Source organism: Anopheles cruzii, chromosome X, assembly GCF_943734635.1.
Source record: "Anopheles cruzii chromosome X, idAnoCruzAS_RS32_06, whole genome shotgun sequence".
NCBI lineage: Eukaryota > Metazoa > Arthropoda > Insecta > Diptera > Culicidae > Anopheles > Anopheles cruzii.
Window position 1 is genome coordinate 7620879 of NC_069143.1, and position 23972 is coordinate 7644850.

The following is a 23972-nucleotide window of genomic DNA, read 5'->3' on the forward strand; positions in this document are numbered from 1 at the left end:
TGTTGTACCATTGCATGCTTCTTTGTTTTGTTGCGCATAAAGTCGCGCGCGTCATGAGGGGCTCGACAGATGATGATTATAATGTTTCCAAATATTGTGCAAATTATTCGACAGCGACAGGCAGCATCCAAAGAAGTCTTTCGGAAGCTGCTCTCATCCCGGCGCCGCGGTAGTGTCTCCGAAGACTGTCCGGGTTGCGTCCTGGTCGTCGGTAACATTAATGAGCTGGCAACTGCTGTAGAATTGGAAAATTTATTTGGCCAAATCGGGCGTATGGAAATGTGTCACTTCGTACGGCACTATATCCATAAACATGTAACAGGTTTGTACATTAAGTACCACAGTCTCGCGGATGCCAATTGGGCGCGTATCCGGTTCGATAAATTCCTGCTACACGGTCAACGATTATTCGTTCGATTTTCAATTTTAAACGCGCAACTGGATGCTCCAGTTGAATTTTCCAGCCGTAGATATGGCCGGTAAGTGTCCAAAAATATGAATTGACAACGTATCCTGTGTAATATCAATATGTACTTTCTTTCATTTGTTGTACAGCTGGAAATTTTCCAAGACTCCAACACTCGAGCCAATCGAAGAGGAATAAACTCCCTGCCTTGGCCTAGCTCGTGCCTGGACCACGATTGAATAAACATTAAATAAAATTTATTAATAACAACCAAATCAATGCCTCACGGGAGGATGCAACCAAAGGTTGGGCTCCATGGTCGTCGACTCATTTCCAAGCCTTGCACATTCTGGAACAGGTATACTAAACATATTACATTCGTTGCTGCCATACTATTTGGGTACAGTCTCTGTGCTTACTCCACGTCGATCTTCTAGAAGTGGTCGACTTAGTTCTTCGGCCGTGTGTAGTTAGTAAATGTTTCCTCAAGTGCACAAATTTCCTCTTTGGCCGGTCACGCAATGTTTGTGGCAGTGTCGGGTTATAGGCTGTCAATCTCAATATTATGTTAGTTTAAGGTTAACCTTTAACCTAAAGCCCCCCCATTCATTTGTTGACCGTCTTTATTCGAGGCTATGAGTCGTGTTGTCCTGCTCCTATGCAAACCGCTCTAGTAACAGCCTCCAAGATGTGCTTTGGCCTTTCGTCTGGAGCATGCGTAGTTTAGAAAAGTTTAACGCCCATCACACTCTATTGGAGGCCACATTCTCTCTCGTACTGCGTCTGCGCGCTTTTCAACCACTGATATTTTTCCGGCTTTTCCGACACGACACGATTGGCCGAGTTAACGAAAAAGGGTGTGTTTTGAGTTTTTCTCCCAATGGCCAATTTTGAGCATTCAGGTTTCATCGTGTGCCGTGTACCGCGTACACATACTGTTTCCCAGAGGTCTATGGTTGTTTATTTTTTTCTAATGACGTCTAGTTGAAGATTTTAAAATTGAAAGAAAGTGAAAGTCAAGCTCAAACTTACGTGCGGTACATCTCCGTCGACCAAGCGCGATTTCGACGAGGCCATGCTTAAATGGTGTATCAAACACGGAGTTCTCCGGTAGGCATTTGCAGATTGCAAAATGGCGCGTCGTGCATCCAAATTGATTTGTGGCAGACAAATTAGTTTGCAAGATTTAATTTAATGGCTTACTGGATAACTTAATTTTATTGGACAATTGAATTTAGATTTTCGCGTTATGTCGAAAACGAGCGGCGCTGGCGTTGGTTTCATTTCGTAATTGGCACTGCCAGCATCCCTTACAAGGGATTCGGTGGCCTGAAAAGCCAAAGCGCCGGGCGACAATTGTTTCTCCTCATTCAGCAACAACCGCCGAGCGGTTTTGACCTGCAATAGTTAATCTTCTGTTACCTGCTGTACCAATGTGGTTTTACGAACGGGATTGCTGGCCCCGCGCCAATTCCCAGTCACACCGGTCACAAACCAACTGGAACTGGTGTTGAGGGCCTCGAACGGAATCGAACGCAAGGCGACAACGACGAGCGTTACTGACTACTGTATCGACGGGGACTGAAAATTACTTTTGCCTTTTTCTATAACAGATTATAGCAGAAGCAGATAAGCTGCGGATAAGATAATAGAAGATGTTGATGCTTTTGAGGGTTTTCAATTTCTGTACAGAATCAAAGAAAAGAATTGGCTTCGGCTTAAGACGGTATACGAGCGTTGGAACGATACGTTGTGGTGGAGACGCCTAGTCACTGGTACGCCAACTGCACAATCACACACCTGCCGATTGAAATTAATATAACCATTCGAATCAAAGCTTCTTGCAACACCATACTTCCACCATATTGCTTCGTGAAACTACCGCACTAGCTTTCTGGACTTTAAGACGGCAAATATCCATAATAATTTTAACAACAAAATAAAAATCAACTGTCGCTCCAGTTGATAGAGCAGTCGATAACGCTCGTCGTCCTCGTCGTCACGTAGCTGGCCTGGGTCTCGATTCCCGAAAGACGACTCACAGTCACCGTGTTTACTCACCCGTGTGTCTTACAGATCCCTCCCTGTAAGTCAGAAGGAGCAATGGAAAATAACATCACAATAGATTTATTATCATAATATTCGTTATTATTCATCTTTTCGTGTTTAAAATAGTCCAATGCATACCAACCGAAAGAAAAAATGTACACGCAACGTTACTATAAGTGAACAATTTGATTTCTATAATTTGTTTGTGTCTATGTTTACCTTCTTTATCGCTTTATTCTTCACACTTTCCCTATAGTTTTTCTCTCTCTCTCTCTCTATTTCTTTGCCACTCTATTTCATTTGTTCGAATAATTTGTTTCCTTTCGTTTATTTGTTTTATTAGGGTTCAGTCCCGCTTACTACTATTAATTTCTAGTTTACGTTGTTTTTTTTTTTATTCCAACCATTCTCGCGCTACTGCACGGTTTTGATTTTCTTACCGCGGTGCCATTACAGGTGCCACACCTCTACCCACTCCTCCCCACACTCCTTCACATTTTTAGCAATTGCAAATTCATAAGTGTTATCAATAATAATAGAACAGCAGTTGTTTTTATTTTTTGTTTGCTTTTGATTCTTTCTGGAATATCTGGATACACAAGCCGCCGATACATATTTAAATATGTATATAAGTGTAAAACATATATATAAATATATATGGCTATATGTATATAAATATACTGTTGCCAAAAAATAACGGGAACCGGTTGTCGATTACCGTGGATTATGAATTCTTTTCAACCGGCCAAACAATATTGAACTATTTGTGTGTTGGGCGTTGTTTTGCGAAATGCTGTTGCGGCTCGGGACAATTCTTGGTTCAACTTTCTCGTAATGTTTTTGCGTCACATTTTTGTGATCATTTCGTGACCATTTCGACACAAATTCGATCCATCTCGTTCCACCAACCATCCTATTCGCCTGAGTTGGCACCATGTGACTTCCGGGTATTCGCCAAATTCAAGAGGCCGCTCCGCAGTGGCCTTTTACATAGTCAATAATTGAGATAGAAGTCGAAACCAAGAATGCGTTGAAGGCTAATCCAAATAAGAACTGTTCGGAAACTGTTTCGAAAAGTGGAACAAATGTGGACATAAATGAAAGATTACTTTAAAGGTAATGACATAGATTTAAAAGAATAAGAAAGACTTTTCGAGTTATAAGTGAATTCCCGATATTTTTTGCCACAGTAAATACTTATATCTTTTTCGAATGTCTCGCACAGTCTCTCTTTCGCTCACACTTTCTCCCTTTCTTTACATTTTGCATTATTTTGCTTCACGTTCAACTCTCCTTGCCCGTATAAAGGTTGTTTGCAAACATACAGTAAGCTTCTAGATTACGAGTCTGCGGTCTGTAATTAGCTACGGTGAGGAATATTTGTTTGTGTTACTTTCCACTGTTCGCAAACCAACTCCGCAAACGATGTTTGAATGCCATGCACATATGAATGATGTGCGAATAAATACAACTACAAAATTCGCTCTCGAAACTAGTAACACCGCATTACGACGTACCACTGGACACTGAAGATTGTCCCAGAACGTATTCGAAAGTAATGATAAATACTTTGAGTTGAAACATATTGAAAGCAGCGCGTCCTAGGGTCTTGTCCATTTTGATCAATCATCACCTAAACCAGTCGTCTTCAGAATATCACTGCTTGGTGCGCCTGTGGTTGTCCGTTCCTATGTTTTTGCTCTCTGTGTGCTATCCTTACTCTCACTCGTGCTCCCCTTTGCGCGAAACACGCCAGCGCAAACCCTCAACGGTTTTATCACTTAGTTCAATTTGTTACTTCTTTAACTACAATAAAGTATAGGTTGATGGTTGCTGTTTTGTGCCTGCCGGGTTTGTTTTCTATATGTTTTCCTTTTCGTTTGTAGATCGCTGTAGCTCGATCAGAGACGTGCAGTGTAGAGAAAGAAGAAAGGGGCGGGAAGGCGAGCGATACAGTAGCCATCGGTCGGTCGCGACTAGTGCCGGTGTGTGTATCTGTGTTGTATATGCTCCATTTTTGAAGTTTCACTTGTGGTGTGAGCATTTGCACCTCATGGTAGTCAATGAAACGTAGTACACCACAACACAGCATAGTGGTTTTCTTTCCACTGATATATGAACTCTGTGCAAAACTCTCTCAAATCGCAGGCCCGTTCCTATTGCGTTCATTGTTTGTATAAAACCCTTCCAGACCCTCGAGTTCCGTTGCTAGTTACTATCGTTTCACGTTCGAGAATATGTTGGGTAGTTTGATTTACTTTAACGACCATCAAACGAAAATTTAAAAAGTTTACCATTTACTACCATTTACTTGTTACCATTGACTTTTCTTGATTTTTCATTCTTTCACCTCTTTTGAAATACTTTTTCTGATATAGCGGTTTTGTTTTGTTTTTCAACAATTAATGAGTTACAGTTGATGTAATGGTTAGGAAATAAGCTTTTTACGGAGCAGAGGAAGCTCTCTCCTTACAAATCGTTCTCTATGCTCCATTTCGTGCTCCATTTCTTTAAAATTCCCTTCACTCGCAGTTTGGATGATATCGCAGAACACACACCCCGCACCCTTGCCTCCCGCCCCCTATCGATGTCATTCGTGTAAATATTGCCAAAAAATAGTTGTTTTTTTATTTGTTTAATTAATTCCATTCCGTCTATAATATATTCTTGCGCGGTACAACAGACCTGCTGCGTTTTTTATTTTTTTTTTATTTTCCTTTTGTATCTTGCTTGGTGATGCTTGGGGGTCGGGCTCAGGGAACAACCTACGAGGAGAGGTTACGATTAGTTTGTTGGTTGGTGGATACTGAAAATCTTCTATCTTCGATACGGATACGACCACCATTCGAAAACCGTTTGTTTACTCGCGAGGATTTAGTCGCTGAACGCAAACGAAAACCGTTTTCGTCAACCCAGTACCCAGGTTTTAGTGTTAGTCTAGCCTACGTGTGTGTTAGTCTGCTCGTAGAAAGCGTTATCGTTTTGCATATATTGTTCAGCCTGAGACGATGATATCCCACACGTCACTAGCGGTACGTTAATCGCGCAACTATTACGTAGTACGCAATGTCTTTACCGTCATCGTTACGTACTGCGTGATGCCATTACAATTTGTTACTAGATCTGTTTGCTCGTGCATGCACGTGCTTGTTTTGTTTCATTCTTTGTATTCGATCATGCGGCAAAAAAACAGGTCACACTTCTACGTACGAAAGTTTCGATACACTTCTTACTCACACACGCACGCTGCTTGCAGAATTTTCATACTTTTTCAGATGTTATGAGCTGTGGTTTGCAAATGCGGTAAAAACCAAACGCTTTACGTAGGTAAAACTGCAGAAACAATGGGTGTTGAATGGTTACGGGGAGAAAAACAAATACAGATCGGGTGATACTTCCGAAGAAAACCTGAGAAGAGTAAAACTCATGGTTTAATACAGCGTAGGACAGGTAGCAAAGTCGAAACATATTTCTTATACGTAGGCTAATTTTGTGTTCGTTTGGTTTTGTTCCATTTTGTTCATTTCATTTTATTCCTCAAATTTATTCTCCTCATTTTCATGACATCGTCCACAACTAGTTAGTATTCGTATAAACTTTCTTCTCATCCATACAGCGGATTCAAGTTCAAAGACTGTAAGCAGAAAGGTGTGTTGTGTTCTGTGTGCGAATGATTGTTTCATCAACTACCAAAATACATTACCCTGCCTGAATTGTGTATCGCAAGTATGTGATTCGATATCGCTGCACGACCTGGACCTGTGTGTCACTTGTGTAGCAGCGCCATGCCACCGAAAATGAAATAAGAGATTGTTCTAGCTTGTCTTTTCACTCTTCGAATGCATAACGCTTGGCTGCAGTGTGCAACGTTGGGCAGAGATTGACCGATTACAAATCTCTCCGCTGTCCCTTTGATGCGTTCTGATAGTCTAACCTCGCATTTAATTGCTCGTCAGTTCAGTAATATCCGAAATGACCCCTATTGATAAGTGTGACTAAAAAAATAAAAGGGAAACAAAAAATGTTCTGTTCATTTCTGTAGATCAAGATCAGCACATTCGTATCTATGAATTAGTAAAACAAAATTCAATTACAAAATACTAAATTATTTTGAAAAGAAAAAAAACGGAATCATAATTGGGGAAAGGAACGATAGGAAAAACCATAACTATAACGATAACATTATTGACAGAATTATCGAAGGAAAAAATATAATGTTCATAGCATAAAGACATTTTTTTGTTTTATTTATAGTGAACATGTATCTTTCGTTATCTCGATTAGATTAAATTTGAAAAATCCTAATAGCGTAATCTTTGTTTATGTCTAGTTTCGCGTATAATATCTCTCTTCCCATTATATATTGTTCTTCGTGCCATTCGGGATTTTGGTGTAACACTAAAGCAACACTCTCGCTCGCCGTACACAATTCATATCTTCATTCATTTAGTTGATTCTTTTTTATTACTGTAATCAATGTTTATAGTATTATTATTTCCATTTTATACACTTTCAGTATTGTGTTTGCATTATCATCTCTTTGATTGAAATATAATGTAATTGATAAAATACATATTATAGTAATTGATTATTCTAGATGTATGTTTGTATTTTTTACCTTAAACGCCAACCATAATTTGTCGCAAATCTAATTCTCGTCCCATTTCTGTTTTGTTGTCTGTTTACTTAGTTACTTCTCTATCCTCGCCCCTATGGGTCATCAAAGTCTCTCAACGTATTAGTCTCCCAACCATTAAGTGCATGCATTGAGTTTCAGATTGAAACAATCACTGGTTCTCGATCTGTTTTTTATTTGTTTATGTGTGTATTGTTTCCAAATCTTTCTATGTATTTTCTGCCAAAAAAAATTTTTTTTGTTTGAAACGCAATCAAATCCAGTGTATACAATAGAATTATTTAATTCTATTCTAATACATCCTCAGGAAACTCGTCTACGAATTCTATACACAAATAAAAAAAATGGAATGGACTGAGTGACACGCAATTCAATTTAACTGCCAGTATGAATCATTTTAAAGTGCACAGTGTGGTTTCCGTGGTAATGCAGCAATGCCAGAATACACCACACCTCTGATTATCGTTGTGCGCGTGGTCTCATTAGAACTCAATCACACCATCATTCCATATCTTCCTCTAGTTATCACCCTTCTTCAATATATCTGTGAGTAATGGGATGGCTGATGCCACCTGAGGCTGCTACACGTTTGCTTTCGCTTTGCTCTGCCCGTTTAGGATACTCCAATGTACCCTACACCCAAAACTTGTCCATACCGATCCAATTTCTTCTGCTAAATACTCCTAGCCTAACACCATCGACAACGCTTCTCTATTGCTCAATTTATAATGTATCTTTTTAGGTTTTACTTTTAATAAGAAAGTTATGCATTTTATTATGAATTAATGAGTAAAGGTGGATTTTTGACGTATCAAAGAACTTCAATGCATTGATGACAATCAATTAACAGATGAGCTGTTTTCATTATTTTGTGCTTGTTCAGCTGACATAGGGTCCAACTTGCAACCAGCATGCAGCATACGCCATAACTGCTGGAATTTTGTGTTACTCCTTAAAATTTTTATTCTCCAATGCAAACCTGCGTATGTATAAATATATTTATGATACACCTCGCCAGTCATACTCTATTGCTCCTGCCATTTTTTCTCACGTCGAAAAATGCTTCATATTAATCGCACCTACGCACACAATCACTAATGTTTTACCGTCTATTCCTGCTTTCCCTCGTTGCTTCTCCTACCAACTACAGTTATATACATAAATATTTTTATACTTGCATCATATTAGAGTTTGTGTGTATATGTTGATGTATAATGGTAGCTGCAGCTGTAACACATTCGACCTCGACAGTTCCATAGGAGAAACCTTCTCTAACTGTTTCGCCTTTTTCGTTAGTTTCGTGTTTCGGTTTCCGGCTTTCAATAAGATGATAACCAATAACTTGCTTCCGCTCTAGTTTGACGTGCTTACTCGCTGCTCCATAATGTGTTACGGCTTTGTTCTAGACAGGATTTTTTGTTGATATTTGTAATCCCTATATAAATATAATTTTTTTTTTTCGTACTTATTCGTCCCAGCATAAATCCTTCGGCAACATTTGTTTTCCAATGTTTGTTTGCAATGTCGTGATTTCAATCGTATCTCGGCGTTTAATGGGAATGAGTGAAAAAAAATCTGCTAATAATTAGCAGTACGAAAAACGAATAGTAATGGATGCGAGCTGAAGCTTTCATTAAATTAGTATGCCAACGAGTCCTTTGACGGTACCGGAAGCTTAGTAAAACGAAAGATTTCAGTTCCTATTCAGTGGATTGTTTTGCTGTATTTGTCATGTTTAAGCGGTTTAGACCCACGATTCACAGGCGATTTTGAAAAAGCGTTCTAGAGATAATACAAGATCAAAGGGACAAACATGATTTGTTTTTCGTTGCTTCCTACCATGTGGCTATAGAGCCTTAATTTCTACTCAGGGCTTATCCTTATCGTTAGATATTCCGTCACTTTTTTATATCTATTTTCTACCTTACATCCTTCTAGATTTATCAAGACTACAGCTTAGCTGTGCAATACCACACACCATAGCCTTCTCTTTTTTGTACGTCCGCTTGATTTGAAAAGCTAAATGTTTGCGCACAACGAGCAGATTGTTATAATAGAAGAACAAAACAGTATGCAAAGGAAAAGCATGTATAAATTATTGCGACAACGACAACTAGGCATCATTTATTTTTTTTCTTTTTTTTTAATTGATTTGCATTGTTGTGCTTCTTATTTTATCTGTTTGTTTTGAGTAATTTGGCAGTTTGCCACTATTCACACCTCTGTTCTATTTTGCACGTTACCTCTGTTTCATTGGCTTTGTATATGTCGAGGGCTTTTATGCGAACATTCCGTCTTCACTTCACAAACGGTGGGTATTGTTCATTTCCGGGTTTCTGTGCTTTGATTCAAAGAGTTGTATAGTTGATCATAATATACGGCCACATAAAACGGATTCACAAAACAGCTTCCGAAAATGAAAATGCGTTGGAAAGATTTTCCCAATCGATGAACGAAAGAAGTCTTATTCCAATAGAACCGTCAAACCTTATATATTATATATATATATATAAAAATGGTTGTTTGTCTGTCTGTCTGTGTGTACCGCATTTTCTCCAAAACTACTGAACCAATCCGCGTGAAATTTTGCACAGCGTAGGTTTGTGACCCCGGATTGTGAATAGGAAAGCTTGACCCTTCCACACCTCAGGGGAGGAAGGGCTCCCATAAAAACGTAACGTACCGTAACGTCCCATACAAAAGTTTTCGAGCAAATCGAACTAAATTCGGCAGATGGGAGGTTTGGGGAAGGGGAAATGTTCTGGTGAATGTATGAAAACCTCCAACATTTTACAAAAGAGGGCTCCCATATAAAATCTGGGTTAATGTCAGCAAAGCTCGGATAATTTTCAAGCAATTTGAGCCAAACTCAGGTGGTGCGAGTTTTGACATGTATGCAACGGGAAGCCGATCGGATACGTCACCGGGAAACGAAGGAGTAACGGGAGGCGGGAAGAGAAATTGAACGAATACGTCACCGGGAAGCCCGATCGTTTGAAAAGTATGAGTAACGGGAAGCGAAAAGCGAAACTTTCCGGATAAGTCATCAAGAAGTCCTCTAAAACGCCTCCCAATCGAGAAATAAGGATGAAATGAGACGCAGCGACGCGCACCGGGAACTGCTAATTATATATTGGGTTGGGGAAAAAGAAATCCATTATTTTCTCGGTAGATGGCTTTAGTGATCGATATCCCGTGAAGTATCGTACAGTTTCAAGTTTAGGCTCGTTTTAAAGCTAATACTTTACACTTAAAAAATGCTTCATTGTTTGTTGTTTGTTCCATTCGTTTGTGAGTTACAGGTTGTTAACAAACTTGCACTTTGCACAGGCAGACACGCCATCAAAAATGTCGATAAAATCACAAAAATAATCAAAGTTGATCGGCATGTTAGTAGTCAGAGTCCTGAGTCCAGCAGTCAGTAGTCCTGACCGATGCAGGAGCTAAAGATTAACCATCAAACAGTTTTAAGTCATTTGCGCAAAGCTGGATTTACGAACAAGCGCGATGTTTGGGTGCCACATCAATTGACCCCGAAAAAAATGATGGATCGAATGGTCATCTGCGAAGTTTTTGCCAAACGGAACGAAATCGAATCATTTCTTAAACGGATGGGTATTGAGGATGATAAATGGGTCACTTACGACAATATTGTGTGAAATCGGTCGTGGTCTAAGCGTGGTGAAGCAGCTTAACTTGTGGCCAAACCAGAAATAACGGCTAGGAAGGTTCTACTGGGTTCTACTGGGACTTGAAAGGAATCTTTTATTATGAGTCGCTTCCGTGTAGCCAAACACTAAATTCAGATCTCTACTGCCAACTACTGAACCGTTCGAAGCTGATCAATCGACCAGAAACAACCAGAATCGGCCAACGGAAGAGATGTTGTGTTCCACCAGAACACGTCATATCATGCACGTCTTTAGTGACTCGGTAGAAAGTCCGGGAGCTTGGTTGGGATGTTTTAATGCATCCACCGTATAGTCCTTGCACCAAGCGATTGACACCTTTTTCGCGCATAGCAAAATTTCCTGAGTGATGAAAACCTGAGATTAAAAATGAATTGTGAAAATGGACTGCTCGAGTTTTTCGCCAATAACTACCAAGACCAAGACAATTGAGGCATTATGAACTTACATTTGAAAAGACAACCAATTTTCCAACAAAATGGTGCATATTTGACGCAAATCGAACCTTCCAAACATCTTAAATACAGTTTTAAAGCTCACGCAAAAATAGTGGATTTCTTTTTCCCCAAACCAATATATCATGTTGGGGAAAAAGAAATAGACTTTTTTTTGCATGTACTTCAAAACTGTATTAAAGATGTTCCAATGGTCCGATTTGCGTCAAATATGAATCATTTTGTTGGAAAATTTGTTGCCTTTTAAAAAATACCTCCATAATGCCTCTTTCGTAGAAAACTTAGTCGTTATTGGCGAAAAAGTCGAGAAATTCATTTTCACAATCCTTTTTTTGATCTCAGGTTTTCATCACTCAGAAAATTTTGTAATGCGCGATAAAGGTATCAACCGCTTAGTGGAAGGTCCGGACTATACGGTGGATGCATCAAAACTTTCCATCCAAGCTCCTGGACTTTCTGGCGAGGCACTAAAGACGTGCGTAACATTTCGTTGTCCTGGAGGAACACAACATCTCTTCCGTTGGCCGATTCTGGTAATTTCTGGTCAATTGCTAGCTTCGAACGGTGCAGTAACTGACAGTAGAGATCTGAATTTAGTATTTGGCTACACGTAAGCAACTCATAATAAACGAATCGTCTCAAGTTCCACCATATACCCAGTAGAACCTTCCGGGTCATGAGTCCTGGTTTGACCACCGGTTAAGCAGCTTCACCACGCTTAGAGAACGATCATTTTAAAAGAGTATTGTCGTATGTATCCCATTTCTCATCCCCAGTACCCATCTGTTTGAGAAATGGGTCGATTTCATTCCGTTTGGCCAAAATTACGCAGGTGGAAATTCTAGCCATCATGTTTTTTGGTGTAAATAGGGTGTCGCCCATACACAAAAAGGGAGACAGACTAGTTTGCAGCAACTATATGGGTATAACGGTGCTCAATACCGCCTATAAGATTTTCTCCCTCGTTCTGCAGGAACGACTAGTCCCATACGCTGATGAGATAGTTGGTAACTATCAGGGAGGATTCAGAAGAGGAAAGTCTACCACTGATCAGATCTTCACCATGCGGCAGATTTTGGAAAAGATGATTGAGTACAGACAGAACACATATCACCTCTTCATCGATTTCAAGGCCGCATACGATAGCATAGCCCGAGTAAAATTGTATGAGACCATGACTAGTTTCGGAATACCGGCCAAACTTACCAGACTTGTTAGAATGACCATGACCAACGTCACAAGCCAGGTGAAGGTGGATGGAAAGCTCTCCAATCCCTTTGCTACCACCAAGGGATTGCGCCAAGGGGACGGTCTAGCCTGCATCCTTTTCAACATCGTGCTGGAGCGAGCCATCCGGGACGCGGGAGTAGAGACCTCAGGGACAATCTACTTCAAGTCCAGCCAGATCCTGGCGTATGCTGATGACATAGACATCATAGGTCGACGGCTCTCCGATGAAGTTCAAGCCTACACAGGGATTGAGTATGCTGCGGAGAATCTCGGCCTGCAGATAAATGAAAGTAAGACCAAGTTCATGATGGCGCCACCGTCAGCAGCCCCACCAACAACATCGGCGAGCATACGTGGGGGTGACGTACTAATAGGTGACCGAAAGTTCGAGGTCGTCCCGAGCTTTTCCTATCTAGGGTCAAAGGTTAACACCAATAACGACGTAACTGAGGAGATTCGCGCCAGGGTGTTAGCGCCAACAGGTCATTCTATAATCTGAGGAACCTATTTCGCTGTGATTTTATCGACATTTTCGATGACGTGTCTGCCTAGGCTTTAACATAAAAAATAACTGAAACGGGTCAACGAAACCAAAATTTCACCTAGCTAGCTATTAGAGTATCGGCACCATGAATACAATGCAAAATTTCAGCGCCCTAGCTTGAATTTTCACCTTTTTCAAAGAAAAATTGTAAAATATACCCAATTTTCTCTTTGGTGACTTCCATTGTTTACACCCTGTAACTCACAAACGAATGGAACAAACAATAAACAGTGAAAGCATCTTTTTAAGTGTAAAGTATCAGCTTGAAAACGAGCCTAAACTTAAGACTGTGCGATCGATACTTCACGAGATATCGATCACAAAAGGCATCTGTCGTGAAGAACGTCGATTACTTTTTCCCCAACCTGATATAAAAATGGTTGTTTGTCTGTGTGTAGCGCATTTTCCCCATAACTACTGAACCAATCCGCGTGAAATTTTGCACAGCGTAGGTTTGTGACCCCGGATTGTGAATAGGAAAGCTTGACCCTCCCACACCTCAGGGGAGGAAGGGCTCCCATAAAAACGTAACGTACCGTAACGTCCCATACAAAAGTTTTCGAGCAAATCGAACTAAATTCGGCAGATGGGAGGTTTGGGGAAGGGGAAATGTTCTGGTGAATGTATGAAAACCTCCAACATTTTACAAAGGAAGGCTCCCATATAAAATCTGGGTTAATGTCAGCAAAGCTCGGATAATTTTCAAGCAATTTGAGCCAAACTCAGGTGGTGCGAGTTTTGACATGTATGCAATGGGAAGCCGATCGGATACGTCACCGTGAAATGGAGGAGTAACGGGAGGCGGGAAGGGAAATTGAACGAATACGTCACCGGGAAGCCCGATCGTTTGAAAAGTAAAAGTAACGGGAAGTGAAGCTGATCGGAAACGTCACCAAGAAGTCCTCTGAAACGCCTCTTAATCGAGAAATAAGGATGAAATAAGGCGCAGCAACGCGCGCCGGGAATAGCTAGTGTTACATAGCTAACTAGGGTTGGACGTCAATTGTACGTCAAAACGGTCACCGATCAAATCCGTACGTCGAATATTTAAAAAAGTCGCCTGCAGCAGCACGTAGCCGAAAACGGTCTATCAAAAAAAGAAAAAAGAATAAATCAATTAAAATAAAGTTACAGACTGGGTAGGATGAAATGAAGTGAAAGTAAATAAGCAGTGCTCTTTTATCTTTGTTTTTTAATTGTTTTTTGAGTAACGAGTGTGCATTACACACTGTTTACTGTTGGTATTGAATACTGTTTATCTTTGATTATATCCATATCTAGCGATGCATATGAAAGGCGTTAAAAACTGGCAAAAAAGATCAAAAATTTAAAACAAAATTTCTACGTGTTTCCTCGTGATGACTATTGTGATGAGTACGCTTATTCACCGTAGAGGTTTTTTGACTGTGCGATTTTCTTACCATAACCAAACTGGCACGTTACTATTACAGTTACACTTGAAACTGTAAAGTGCATTGTTTCTTAACTTCTGTAGAGGACCACTTTAGCCACTTTAACTCGTTTACGCTTGGGATGACACAGGTGTCTGGCAATACGGACACTCGCGCTGGGTTGTTGCACACACATCGCACAAAACATAATGATTACACGGAACTAACGTAACCGATCGATTGTTTTCCTCACACTTCATACACTTGGTGGCTGTCTCGAGATATAATACTTTTTCCACCTCTTCTATCTCCGCCCGAAGCTTTGCCTGTGGATATGAAACATGTACGAGATGGATTAGAAGAACATAAAGAGTTGTTGAAACCCTTACCAATATTATATAATATAAATATATCAACTAATAAAGGCGTATGGTGCAAATAAAACAAACAGATTCAGCAAAGTAGTCTAGGGGAAGGGATTTTAATGAAGCACGCAAACGGAACCTAGCGAGACATACTCCGCTACTTCGTCGTAATGCGCACAGCTCACTGTTGTAACGGCCCCTCCACTATTCTTAGAACATAGATAATAGTCAAATTACGAGATGATTACACTTTCAATGTTGGTAAAATCATTCTTCATTCGCTATATTGAAGAAGCTACAGTTCGCTCCAGTTCGCTTCGTTAGTACGTAACATTCAAACGTTACGAACAATCAAACGAACAAATCACCATTATACACAATTTGAAAAATGCTTATTAAAAATAAGAAAACACTCAGTTACAAACAGTAAATGAGCACATAAAATAAGTTAATTAAGTCTAGGCTTTATCCCAAAACACAATAAGCTTACGCTTTAAAAAATCTTTTAATTCACGCCATGTAAACCTCAACATATTTTTGGCAAAAACTGCCAAATGTGCTACTTTTGTGACATTCATTGCTTACCTACCTGTATGCTTTTTAACTTCGGTAACGGCATGCCACGTAAATCGTTCGCTCGGTAATTGTTGAGGTTACTACCACCGACACCGCCACCGATACTCAACTGTCCTAACTTTTCTTTTAATGCCTTGACGTGGGACAATGCCTCATCGCGCTGCTGTTCCGCTATGGCCGTCTATTACCATTAACAAAAAATAAGAAAATAGAGAACAAAAAAGGCAGATAGTTATTTGTAGCTTTGTTAAGTTATGCTGTGGGTTTGCTCTGTAATGCTACCTTCCGATTGCTTTCTTCCATTTGTGCCTTCCACGCTTCGCAAGCGTTCGTTGCCTGGAGAACGTGCTCCTCCCAGTTGAGCATCTGTTGCTGCTGCTGCTGTTGTGATTGTTGCTGTTGTGGTTGTTGCTGTTGTTGTTGTTGTAGTTGCTGCTTCTGTTGCTGCTGTTGTTGTTGCTGTTGTTGCTGCTGTTGCTGTTGTTGCTGCTGTTGTTGTTGCTGCTGCTGCTGTTGCTGCTGTTGTTGCTGTTGCTGTTGCTGCTGTTGTTGCTGCTGCTGCTGCTGCTGCTGTTGCTGCTGTTGCTGTTGCTGCTGTTGCTGCTGCTGCTGTACCTGTTGCTGTTGTGCAGCTTTTGCAGCTGTAACAAACGGCGACATTGGATGTGGGTAGGGATGTGGAACTATTGATTGCTTGTCTGTTCGACAATTTTGACTTTGCGCAACTACAGCGGCAGCATTCGCGGCAGCCACGGCTGCCTGATGCTGCAATTGGTGTTGCAACTGCTGTTGCGCTTGCTGATGTTGCTGGTGATGCGTTTGTTGCACTTGATGGTGCTGACTATCAGCGAACAATATATTTGTTGTATTGCTATCTAGCTCACTGTCTAAAGGATTGAGTTCCGAGATTCTTCTACAAAAAAGTTAATAGTAATAAGAAAAAAACATTTAACTCAATTTCATGGGGAAATACCACTAGAACGCAAGCCAAACAACCAGCCACTAACCTAATTTCAGGACTCGCAGACAGGCCGGCACCTAGTACTGGTGAAATTATGTGTGATTGGAAGAAAAGGTTATCTGCGTGGTTGTGGTTGTAAGAGTTGCTTGTACTATTGCCCAGCTTCGGCGCCGAACCACTACCAATGTGATGTGCGATGAACGGATCGTTCAAGCTAAACAGGTTCGAGTGCGACGAAGGACTAAAGTTGTGGCCGAGCGAGCTGCCAGGAATGTTAACCGGTGCCGACGTGCCCTGAAGAATGCCTATCAATGAAACAGCGAAAAACATGAGGCGTCAGCAGGCATTAACAGAGTTCTCGAAACCGAACCCAAACACTACCGCCCCAATCATTACCGGAAATCGAGTTGCTTATTGGTGAGCCAGGAATGTTTACCGGAGCGGAACTGCTAGCTAACAGGCCAGATGATGTCAAACCAGACATTTGACTGTCCAGGGCGTGCATCGTATCTCGCCGACTCAGTTCATCTAGTGATTCAAAACGACAAAGTTCGATACGTAAATTTTGACCAACAAAACGAATATGATACGAAATACTTACACATACCGCCATCCAAAGGAGATCCTATATTGCGCAGGTGGCTAAATGTTAAACACATTCGTTTGCGCTGTTCGCGCTCCATTGGATTAAGGGTGAGATCACTCTCGATTGCTACTATCTAAACGTGAAGCATATATCCAATTATTATTTTGCAGCGCCCAGAAGCCCGCGCATCCTAGAGAACAACCCATTCTATCTAGCCGTTGCGAAATTCAACGAAGAAGCCGAATTGTTGTTACCAACGGCCAACGAAACTGAGGAAATAGAGGACGCTCACCTTACGATCGTCAAAACAATCGTCACCTGACTTGCTGTTACCAGTGGCCGACGCAGCCCCGACGACTCGGGTTGAAACACCCGTTAGTGACGACAATCCGTATGACGATATTGCGAAATGCGTAACCACGACTTCAGCGACTGGACAATCGATCACCGAGAACCGTGGGACCAAAACTGGAGCAAAGGAAATCGATGATCCCCGGTCGTCGAAATCACGCCACACTCGATTGATGCAGCCGCTGAACCCACGATGACGTCAACCTGATGACACCGCCATACGGAGCCGTGGGCCTGGAGCCGCTCAGCCGAGTGAGCCCGTTGTGACACAAGAACCAAGGAACGTATGCAACATCGTGCATCGTCGGTAATTTCGTCCCCGCCAGTCCAAGCTCTCCGATCGCAGCGCGCCGGTCCAAGAACCCAAGGTACGAGGCGCATGGATCATATTGCAGTATCAGCACTAAACAGCGACTTGCCGATCGGCCCGACCAAGAACGCGTTGGACGGCGAGGAGAGGAGCAACGGACCAAATGAATTAGGTCACCACGACGATATGGGTAATTGCGTAACCACAACAGCTGGTGCGGCGCGGTGAACGATCCACCTGACCGACGACAACCCGGAACCGACTGGGACGAAAACAACAGCAGGGGCATTGAACAGCCTGGGAACGACGCGATGTGCGCCGGACTAGGTCAAGCTTTTCGTAAGGGAGTAAGGCGTTAGAACCAAAGGGAACGAATTAATAACGTACGCGTGTACTGAGGGTGACGAAAAATTATTGTAAGTTTTATATATAAATAAAGAAAGCGGCTACGCCGCAGGCTGATTGATTGTTAAGTTGAACCCTCGACATGTAAGATCATTTGTTCGAGTTTAGGTTCGTCAGTCCGCCCGATTCCTCAAGGCGAGGAATTGAAAGTAAGTATTTTCCACTTCCGGAAATATTGCAAAGATCGAGAATTCGCAATTTCATCCGTAAAATTAGTCTCAAAAATATTTTAAACGACATGTTTTTAACAGAATAACTAATTCAATTCAAAATGTAACATTAACACTAGTGCCACCGCCCACAAAATGATCTTTTTTTAACATACTGATAGTTGGATGTGAAATCAATTAAGCGAGATCGCCAACACAAACGTGGTTTTGCGATATACCCATGAAAACAGCAAGGATATTCCCTTATTATCGGTTAACCAACGTACCTGTTTGGGTAAGTCCGCGTTGAAATCGATGTTTGAGAGCAGGGAGCTGGCATTGCCACCAGTCGGACAATTTGCGCCACCGTTCGCACTGCCGCCATTACTGAGCAATCCGAGTCCACATAGCGGATTGCCGGCATTGCCACCACCGACGTGCCCATTACCGAGAAGGTTCACCCCATTGTTGCTGCTATTGTTTTTCTGCTGCTGCAGTTGCGAACCAGGGGCCTTGTTATGGGAGCTGTGGTTCGATCCGAGACTGCTCGTACTCGCGGATTCGCTACTTTCCGCGCTGCCATTCTGCAACAGCTGGAAGTATGACAAATTCTGAAGCGAGTCAACACACTCCCAACAGTTCTTGGCATCAAAAAACCGACACGAGCATTCCTTGAACGTTTCGCGCAGCATCACTCACCACTAGTTCGTGTACGTCTTTCTTAACGCCCGATCCAATGGGACCACCAGTTATTGAAGAAGGCCCGGCTCCGGTTCCACCACTAACCACCAAGCCACCAAGTACAGAACCGGGGCCCCCGCCTCCACCACCACCGCCCGCAACAACATTACTGCCACCACCAGCACTGCCATTTCCTCCATTTCCACTACCATCATTTGGCGGCAAAACCGACGACAACATATCACTCAGTGCCAGTGCTTGTGAGTCCAGTTCTCGGCTCATTTCCTCCGTCACCACGTACGCTAGAGTAAGGAGAGAAGGAAGCGGAGAAGAGGTGCGATAGTGGCAGACAGTTGGTAAGATCAGTGGCGCCCAAGATATACTTACGTTCTACATGCGCGAATGCACAAAACACTGAGCGCGGACAATATCCCGCCTGCTGGACATCGTTACACTTGGTCGACTTGTAGATTTCCGGATGGAATTGCTGCTCCGTACGGGTGTGACAGTATTGACAGTTGTCACCGGCCTCACAGTTGGACGGTTCGCCCCACTCTTCGCCGTGCTTTACGTTTGGGCAAGGTGTCGATCTACAATGACAAACGACACACCCGTTAGCTCACTCGATCTTCGAAAGCGTCCGTGTTTACCTAGATCGCAGCAACGCAAACGCACCTGTACTTGTATTTCCGTGGACTTCGGCGTTTGTCCTTGCTGTTGTGAAACTGTGGGCAAGCGTAGCCCTGCCGACATAAGCGCGGTGGCCGCTTGCACGGTTCCGTCTTATAATGCGCCAAAACGTAGTTCGTGTCCTGCCACTTCGGATCCTCGTTCATAAGGTTTCGCTCCTTGTCGAGCACGTTGGGCCCATTCAGACCTTCACCGGTGACCTCCGCATTCTGTAGTGCTTCTAACTCCTTAATGTCGTACACAGGTGGCCGCTGGTCGTGGATACCGTGGGCGAACGCACAGTGATGTCCGTTTTTGACACAGTATCCACGAGCATCCGTGTCGTGCACGCACATGCACGTTTTATAGTAGCGCAAATGATAGCGACGCTCCGTGTCGCCCGCCGTTCGATGTAAGAACGGACAACTGAAACGAAAGGAAGAATCCCGTTGGTCACTTCCTGTGATCGCCACCGTGTCTCAACTGCCCAGTGTTGCGCGCACATAAAACTTCTTCTAACGTGTGTGTTAGACAAACAAATCCGAAACAGCATTTTAAAATACTATATACGGCCCAGTCCGTTCGTCTAAGAATAAATAAAAGTATGTTCAATAATTTCACTAGTACTTTACAGTATTCACAACAGGAGAACAATGTTTCGTAATTTCCTTATAGGTATTAGACGCAATCTTGTGACCTCAGGTTGATGTCGCGCGTTCAAAGCTGGTAGTTGTGTTTGATTGATGCCGCTCCTGGGTTGATGTGGAGTAGTTCGGTATTGCTTGATGATTTTTGTTGATTGAGGCAAGAAGCAACATCACCTTACAGCTATACTGTGTTTACACTCCGTCACTGGGCTGTATTGCATGACGAGGGCTGTCAGCATCAACTCTTTTTTACAAAATGGTGCTCCGCAAAATGGTACCCTGTTTATAGTACACCAAGTGAGGTTGCCGTTGTCTTGTTTACAGTCTTTATGTGATTTTAACAAACTAGATATCACCCGGACCGGAGGCAAAACGACGTTGATTTAAACACAAGCTAAAAGACATGATTAACCCAAACTATGCGATGTTGTGTAACACACGAATAAGCCAATAAGCGATTAAACATGATGTCAAGAGCCAATAAAACAAGTGCTTTAATCCTACTGGTTAAAAGAACGCAGTTTTGTTTTTATCTTCAGCATGATTCAAAGATGGAAAGGTCAGGGTAGGTGGTTGTGATTCCATCATATTGTTTACTGCATCGAAGCAGACCAAAGCCCTTACAGCAACCGTAGTAAAAATAGACAAGGATCTCCTTTCTGTGTTGGCTTTTGCTAAAGTTACGTGAGTTCGACCAGTGAGTGAGACCACTCGAACATCCTGTGTTTCAACAAAACCCACTTTCACAACCGGTACTCGGTATCCATCGAGTGTGTGCATATATCCTTTATACTCTCCTTGGCTGCCGGACGGAGGCTTCTATCCAAAAATTGGTAAAAAATAATTACAAAATGATTAAATAAAAAACAACTTAATGTTTTTGCGTTGCATTGATTTATCTCGCTATGTCTCATTCTTTTGCAAACTCCGTCATTACTGTTCGACTGTTGACGAACGGGTGAATGACTCTAGTTTTCTGTACCCAGCACAGAGAAGGAGTGGGGTGGGTGGGGGGTATAGTAAACAGTCCGATTTATTGGTGTAATGTTGTTGTTGTTGTTGTTGTTGTTGTTGTTGTTACTATCGTATAAGAAACTTTGAGCATGACGCTTCTTGCATCTCTTATGGAAAGAACTTTCTTCCCTTTCCGGAAACGGATTTAACATCCATTGTCGCTCCATGGGAGAGCAATCAGATGCCAAGCTGGCAACAGGCCAATCTGCACCGGGAGCGACACGTCTACTCCCGACCGCGGTCACTCGCAGACTTGACTGGTGTAATGTTATCCCCCGTGGCAAGCGATCTTGAAGTATGTTATCTTGTTTTATGCATTTTAATATATACCCCAATCCCGTCCTATCGCTAAAACAACATGCATTTGTCCGAATCCGAAATGTAACCTTCGACCGTTTTTCGCATCGTGTATCCTCCTTAAGAAGAAAACTCAAAGGACAGATTGCACCGTTTTGGCCCGCTTTTCAATGTGGTTTCCCGTTTCTCCCTTTCCATTAGTTTTGTTCCACGCACGCGCATATACGAATGGCGTTGCTTCCAATCGTCTCCTCACGTCACACACAGCTACACAGAAGCACGCACACATGACACTGGAGGAGAGCGTCCCAACACAATACACACGCACACATCGTGCGCCAACTCCGAAAACGCATTCGCCCGCTCGTCCAAAACAAAGATTATGAAACATTCAAGATGGCGATGACATGCCGCAACCACCATCGCGACCAGGCAAAAGATGACCATCAAACCAAATCACACCACCACCACCTTCGTCGCCACTGCTGTTCCCTGTTAGGATCTCTAGGACCGTTTCTGGTGTATCGCAGATGGTGTTATACTTGCCCCCATATGCATCGGATTACCACCGTGCTGGAGGTATCTCCCGGACGCCCATACAATCTATTGGAGCAACAGCGCGTCTCAGAAGCCCAAAAATGATATTGCAAAATCGAACCTACGACGACGAGCAAACCTCTCATTTTTTGGAAAATAATTTGGAAAACAAAATAAATATGATCGTAATATCGTACGTGTTTTGTATTCTATCTTCTTCAATACGGCGTCATATTTAAAAAGCGATGAAAAGGTTCACCACGGTAATGGGGTGCTAATGATTGATAGTGTTCAAAATAAAAACATACTATATCTCGGAGTCGCATTTGCGCCAACATTTTGCTGTGTTCTGCCGAGTTTGTTTCAAAACCTGTATATTATTGCCAATGGCAATATAGAAATTAAACAAAAAATGATGCTATGTGGCAATCAAAATACAGCAATATGTCCCTTAAATCGAAACACAATCACCGATTACAGTGTTTGAAGGAGAGACTCAATGAAGGAACAGCGGCGAGCAACATTAGTCAGCGATGATTTTGCAACCAGGCAACACAAGCGCCCAGGATGCGCACATTAGCCGTGGCGTGCCAATGGCCCTTCTGACCAGGTTTCTTTGTTATGACACTCATCCCGACAGCAGTTCCAAAACAATGGTTAGGCACAGTTTTGCAACAAGCTGGATGCACACTTCGCCATCACTGCGTCCTCCCGCGCTCTCTCTCTCTCTCGGGCGCGCGCGTTTACTCTCTTTCTCTTTCCTTCTTTTCTCTTGGCCATCATGGTGTAACAAGATGTAAAACGGAAGCGGGTGTGTGTAAAGCTCAACCGGGAATGCCGGGCAGTGCTCCAGCAAACGGAATTCCTTTCTCCGTCGTTCCAGCAAAACATCCAGCGCATACCAAACACCACCGCCACCGACACCCACCAGCACGACCATCACAAAGAGCGCTTGGCGCGGTTTATACTTTGACGATTTGCCCATTTTTTTAACTCTCCCTGCGCGGGGGGAGAGGGTTGCACGGGTGGGGCACGCAACGAACGCGCCTGCTGAATTCGCGTACGAGCTGAAGGATGCTTCAAGCTCCGAAATCTCTCAACTGAAAGTAACAACAACACAACGATGACGACGACGGATCGAAAACGGATTCTAGGACTCACACCTTTCGAGCGTATGCGTGTTGCATCGCGCGTGGTTCACATTTCTGTTGCTTCGCTGCTTGCGTTACCACCGAACCGCCCAACAGTGGAACAAAGAATAAAACCCACAAAATCTGCCTCCTTCGAACCTTCGATATACGGTGTCCGACGCCACCGTCACCGTTTGACACCGTCGCCCGCTCCCCTCCCCCCCTGGGGGAAGGTCCGTACTTACTCGTCACCATCCGGGCAGATTCCGGTCGTTTCGTCGTACTTCGGACAGTAGTTGTCTGCACTGTAGTTAAACGAGCCGTCCCGTCTCCGTACGGGCCGACGGCGCCGCTGATTCATGAAGTGCCAGTTGAAGCACACGAACGGCCGATGTTGATTGCATTTGTGCTGCAGGAACGATGGGCACTGCTCGACACGAAATTCCTTCAGATAACTGCAGGTATCCGCCGCAAACGACGACGTAGAGAATCGGGGCCGAAGAAATCATAAAGAAGCATAACCACGCATATCAGTGAGCGTCGAAACGGGGTGCACAGCGATCTACCTGGCCTTGTGCGGGGCACTACGGAGGAGCACCGCGAGCACCGCGTCCCCGAGTATAGCGCCTGGCGCCAAGCCAATCATGTGGTGGCAGGCAGCAGGGACGCCACTAGCCCTCTACTTACGTGTAATGGTTAGGCTTTTCCGTTTGCGTTGTAAACAATGACTTCGCTGGGTCGGCCGACGCCATTTTACGATTTGTTGTTTTTTTCGCTTCTGCTCGGATCCGCGTTCGACGACGACGGAAGAGGACGAGGGAGAGACTTCGAACTAGCGCTGGTCCATGGCCAGCCGACGAGCACCACCGCGGGTGGGGTGGGGGGTTCACAACA

At 43.0% G+C, this 23972-nt stretch overlaps 1 protein-coding gene across 1 annotated transcript; it reads right to left on the reverse strand.

The window, feature by feature from the left end:
* Positions 1–14531: 14531 nt before the first annotated feature.
* Positions 14532–23830, reverse strand: LOC128268194 (RING finger protein unkempt). Its single transcript, XM_053005231.1, has 12 exons — positions 23766–23830; positions 23324–23533; positions 19460–19879; positions 19172–19374; positions 18803–19086; positions 18391–18714; positions 16904–17021; positions 16699–16830; positions 16349–16607; positions 15624–16254; positions 15355–15522; positions 14532–14726 (listed from the first exon to the last, which is right to left on the reverse strand). Exons 1-12 carry the CDS (start codon positions 23828–23830, stop codon positions 14532–14534), a joined length of 3009 nt encoding a protein of 1002 aa, XP_052861191.1.
* Between the last annotated feature and the right edge of the window lie 142 nt (positions 23831–23972).

Bases quoted from the DNA above. Each gene is read 5' to 3' on its own strand.
- LOC128268194 (XM_053005231.1), bottom strand. From the start codon at position 23,830: ATGGCGTCGGCCGACCCAGCGAAGTCATTGTTTACAACGCAAACGGAA. The intron at 16,255-16,348 runs GTTAGTGGCTGG...ACTTTTTTGTAG, and splicing joins TCTGCGAGTCCTGAAATTAG to AAGAATCTCGGAACTCAATC. The intron at 15,523-15,623 runs GTAGCATTACAG...TAATGGTAATAG, and splicing joins TGGAAGAAAGCAATCGGAAG to ACGGCCATAGCGGAACAGCA.